The 5035-nt window shown below is 56.2% G+C and overlaps 1 protein-coding gene across 1 annotated transcript in view; it reads right to left on the bottom strand.

Annotated features, from left to right (window-relative positions):
* SRCIN1 (SRC kinase signaling inhibitor 1) overlaps positions 1–5029 on the bottom strand; it is a 46580-nt gene extending 41551 nt beyond the window's left edge. Inside the window, exons 1-2 of the mRNA XM_008580836.1 lie at positions 4986–5029; positions 1846–1944 (exon numbers count right to left, since the gene is read on the bottom strand). Of these exons, the coding sequence (XP_008579058.1) occupies positions 1846–1944; positions 4986–4997 (111 nt within the window). The 5' untranslated portion in view covers positions 4998–5029. The remainder of the gene's footprint in view (positions 1–1845; positions 1945–4985) is intronic.
* Positions 5030–5035: the final 6 nt, after the last annotated feature.

Below are 5035 nucleotides of genomic sequence, written 5' to 3'. Positions count from 1 at the left end.
CGATACGCCGGCCCGCCGCCCGGGACTCGGGTTGCAGCAGGAGGGAGGGAGGTTAGACCGTGGAAGTGGGGGGAGGGGCTGTGGCTTGGAGTCAAATCTCTGATGCCCTCCCGGGGTCCTCTTCACTGCTCCCATTCCCAAATCCTGCCTCCTGCTCCTCCACCGTCCGTCCGTCCGAGCCCACATCCTCTCCCCACCAAGGAGAGGGCTGTGCACCTCTGCCCTTTTACTCTCCCGTGACTTAATCCGCAGTCAAGTCTAGGAGACCTAGGAAGCCTAAGTTTCCTTGGTGTCTGATCTTATCCTGCTGTGTGACTCTGGCCTTTGCTGAACGTCTCTGGTGCCACACTTTACAAAAAGAAACTTCAGACTCAGCCCTGGGGCCTGGGAGTGTGATAAGTTCTAAGTATCAAGTGATGACAAGATCCTGGGCACAGCCACTTTCCCAGGGTAATTACAGAGCCCTGGGGTAAGGGTCCCCTCAAGCTCTCCCCCTTCCTCCATCAGAGCAGATTCCAGATGTGAACAGGCCTAGAACCCCACCACCTGGGACAATTCAGCTCACCAAGTCTAGCCTCACTCCTGTCCATCACCCCAACTCTATCACAGCCCCAAGACGTTCCATCTGGGGAGGACCTCTGGGTGGCCCCATGCACCCCAGCCTGCCTGTGCACACCACACCTGTTCTCTGCCCCATCACCATCCCTGTCCCAGCCCTACTTTGGCCTCCAACATATGTACCTGGCCACTCAGAACAAGTCTGTCCCACTTGCCCCCAGCCTTGGGGGCAGACACATCCCTGTTTCCCGAAATCCAGCCACGATGGGGCTGAAAGCCGCGAAAGGAATCAGGCTGAATGCCCTGTGAGTGAGTGATGCCAAGCGTGCCAATCTGTTGCTAATCTTGAGTTACATGCTGCTAAAACGTCCATGCTCTGGAGGCTTGTCATTTCCTAGGCGGTCACAATTTTCTTTCTTTTAATTTGCCTTGAAAAAGTCAAGCCTTGTTGCCCTTCTCTAAGGCAAGCAGGGCATGTTAGGAACTGGCACCCATACCAACCATTGGATTCTGCCACTACCCCTCCGCCTCCTGCACTGACCGTTCTCAAGTCCAGACCTCCCCTGGGCTGCTCCCTCCCTGTTGCAACCCTGAACTCCCCAGTCCCGCCTCCCCATGTGGGCCTCAGATGCCTATTTTTCTCCCATAGAAATGTCCAGGCCTGAGCTGGAAGCCCAGGCCCCCAGTATCCTAAGTGTGCCTTGTCTAAGCTGAGATCTGTCTTCCCAACAGGGAAACTGAAGTTTGCTGAGGAAGAGGGGAACAAGTGGCTGGACACCCAAGTCCTCTAAAAATCTGAAACTAAGCCTTGAACATAGCAAGAAGGGTGGGAGAGAGACATCACGCAGAACTTCCTGATGGTAAGACATCAGGGGAGGGTTGGGTCTGCCCAGAAATGGAAGGGTAAGGTGTGGATGGGGGGAAAGATGATTTTCTGTGGGGTATGGCATAAGAGACTCCTGAAAACCCACGGAGCAAGGCGGGACTCCTGTTTAAAGGAGAAAGTGATACAAATTAAGAGAAAAAAAAAAAGTCCTGAGTAACCTCCCTCAAAAAATTCCTTCCCCAAAGCCAACCAGGTTTGGAGAGGTAGTGGTAGGGAATCAGACAATCAAGGGAGATGTGAGTACAGCGCATAGAAGTCTCTTAAAAATGGGGGGGCTCCCACATAAAAGAGAAAGGGATGCAAAATAAAAATCCTGAATATCCCCCCTCCGGAAAAAAACATCCTCCCCAAAGCCAAACTCTGCCATAGGTTTGGGGGTGGGGTGGAGGTGGGTGACTCACCTGGGCCGGCTGGCCAGCCCCGGAGGGGGCGGAGTCGCCATGGAGGTGGGAGCAGAGGGAGCTGAGGAGGCACACGGGGTCCACGGTCCAGCCGCCAACCTGTGTGTGCGAAGCGGGGGACACCCCATTAGGGGGAGCGGGCAGGAGCCGCTGGGGGACTGTGACAGGGCTGGGAGGGGCATTCCTTGGGCAATCCGTGGCACAGAGCTCACACCATAGAGGGACCTAGCAATGCTGGCAAGTCCCTTACCTAGGCTGGGTCTCTAACTAGAGCCCTGGGTCTGTTTCTGAGTGTTTGTCTCTCATGTCAGATGGGGGTTCCCTGAACCCAGGGCAGGGCCGTCCCTATCAGATATTCCTGAAATTTTTATCACCAATTCTTAATTTCCTCCTTGCCTCCTGCTTCCTTCCCTCCTCCAGCTCTTCTTTCCTGCCCCACAGAGACAGGACCCCCCCATGCAGGAGTGCCCTCATCCCAGCTGTCTCTGTCCCAACAGCATGTCTCTGTTGCCTGCCATCTCAGTGAGAGTGACTTACTTCCCCTGCCCCAAGGCCATCCCCTCCCGGTTCCTCCAGGACCTGCTCCCACGGCCCTCTACCCCCTCAGTAACCTCAGATTCATTCCTCTCATTCAGCCACTCGCTCCCCACGCAGTCGCTGAGCCGGCACTGTGCTCAGGCACTGTGTCACTTGCCATGGATCTGCCTGCTCACACCCTAAGGGGGAACGACAGGAGCAGGAAGGAAGGAAGGAGTCCGCGAGGGAGTGGCTGTGCTGTGCTGCATGTCCTCAGCATTCACTGGGTGCCTACTCTGTGCAGTGAATGTGCCAGACGCAGAGGAGGCCTCGAACACGCCACCTCTTCTCTCCCAGGCCTGTTGCCCCTCAAAGCTGCCACCAGCTGTCTTCACCTTTCTCTGCCCGAACCTCCCCAGACAGGTCTGTGGCCAGGGCTCCTGGTTCTCAGCACCCCCATCTCCTAAGCCCTGAAATTGGCCATCTCCTCACCACACCACGAGAAGCAAGCTCTGGGTACCTCTGGACCCACAGATCCTAGCCAGTCCCGACGGCCTCTGCACTCCTGCTGGCCTCTCCTTCGGGGCCTTTCTCCTCTTCCTCATGGATGTAGAGCACTCCTGGCCCCCCACTTCCCTTCTCAGGCTCCCACTTCCCCTACTCCTCAAACCCACCTCCTTGTAGTCCTCGCCCCACCTCCCAGACATTTCCCTCCCAACCCTCCTGTTTCCCTCCAAGGCACCAACAGTTCCCTGTCACCCCGGTTTCCTGCCATTGCCTCCTAGATCAGGCAGCAAACAACCCTTGGTTCGTCCTTCCTCCAATCCCATCTGCCCATCCCTTTGTCTTCCCTCATACGCTCTTCCTCTCCTCCTTTCCCTGCCTCCAGCCCCACTCTTGTCCTCTCCTAGTCACCATCCAAAACAACCACAGTCCTCCTAGCCACCACTGTCTGGCTCCACTTTTTCAGTCTGGCCCCAAATATCCCACTGCCTCCCACCCTGAGCCTTCTGCACCAGCCAGGTGGGCCTCTATGCCATTCCGCAGACCAGCTCAGGCCTAGGCTCATGCTACTGCCTCCTTCCACCCACTAAAACAACATTCCCTTCCTCTATGCCTATTCAAACCCTCTTCATCCTTCTGAGCCTAGTTTATGTACCTCCCCCTCCAGGAAGTCTTCCCTGATCAGGCCTGCCTTCCTGATCTCCCCTCTTCTAAATCCCCTTCCAACTGGCTATGCCCCTCATACTTAAGTTTAACCATCCTTTCTCCCCAGCTAGATGACAGATGCTCCTGCCCTTCCCCCTACAATCTAGATCACACAGGGGGAACCTACTGAAAGCGGATCCCTGAGGGTGAGGGCCACACCTTCATCTGCAACTCTCCCTTATCCCAACCTGGACCCTGCTCCCAGGAGGACTCTGGAGCTGGCAAAAGGCAAAAGCCAAACAGAACTGTACGTGGTATCAGGGGGTAGATAAGGTATTAGAAATATGCCAATGTGTCCTTGTTCCCTGTAGTGAGGGTGGGAGTGGGGACCTTCCTCCCCATTCCCAGCCACACCCAGTAGTACCTAGAAAAGGGAGACAGAGCAAAGACAGGAGTGAGGGCAGGACTGACACCCCAAGTCCTGACTGAAAGGATGCTGATGGGATGCACCACCCTCCCCTCTGTCCCTTCTCCCAGAGGGGACAATGCCTGAGTCTCAGCAGCCAATATCCTGCAACCATCAAGGCACCTCACCAGGTAAGCAGAAGACTAGTCCCGAGAAAGAACTCTGTTAGACAAGAAGCTCATAGTTGGTAGAGAGATGCATTCAGGAACCCAAGGATCTGGGGAGGTGTAAAAGGGAGGCACCCCACCCCATACAGAAGGAGACAGGTCCTGGTCCCTGAGGCCGAGGCCCCAACTCCTCTCTAAGCTGTACCAATGGTAGGAGAGAAACCAAGGCACAGAGAGAGGAGGCCTCCAGCTCAAAGTCCCACAGTGAAGGCTGGCCTGTTATCTCATTTAGGAGAGTGTGGTGCTGGTAACACTAAGGTCAATGGTTCGGATCCCCTTACTGGCCAGCCTCCCACTCCCACCCTCCAGCCCCCCCCCCCAAAGAAAGTCACACAGTGAAGACTCACTAGGGAGGAAGGAGGTAAAAGGCCCCAGTTCTGGGCTCTGTTTTTGCAGGGACTAAGGACACATCAGATCCAGCCTAATGAGGCTCCCAAGGCCTGACCTTCTCTTAGGGCCCATGTCACAGAGGTGCGGACACCAATCATCTCAACTCCACCACTGGATGAACCTTCAGGCTCAGAACAGTCAGTCCCCAAGGCTGTCCCTTCCCTTCCTCCCAAACACTCCCTTGGCCTCCAAGACGCACCTCCCTGCCGTTCTGCCCAAATAGCCTGAGTTAAAGAGACTGGGCTCTCTCTGCCCAAACACATGCTGCAAATTCCAGGACTGCAGTCAGAGGTATTGGGGCTGAGTCTTCACCCCCTTCCTCCCCAGGTTCCAGAAAAGGCCGACCCTGGAGGGACCCCAGACGCTTCTGAGAGTTGGAATGAGCCTGGGAGCACGGATCAGACCCCCTGCCCGCCCGCCAGCCCCCAGCCCGCAGCGGGGCTCCCGCTCACCTGTTCTCGCATCCTGTCCTGCTGGCCTCGCAGGGCCAGGGCGTGCTGGG

Source organism: Galeopterus variegatus, unplaced genomic scaffold (genome assembly GCF_000696425.1).
Source record: "Galeopterus variegatus unplaced genomic scaffold, G_variegatus-3.0.2 Scaffold2168, whole genome shotgun sequence".
Classification (NCBI taxonomy): Eukaryota; Metazoa; Chordata; class Mammalia; order Dermoptera; family Cynocephalidae; genus Galeopterus; species Galeopterus variegatus.
The sequence above is the reverse complement of the archived record's forward strand: the minus strand, read 5'-3'. Positions and strand labels throughout refer to the sequence as shown.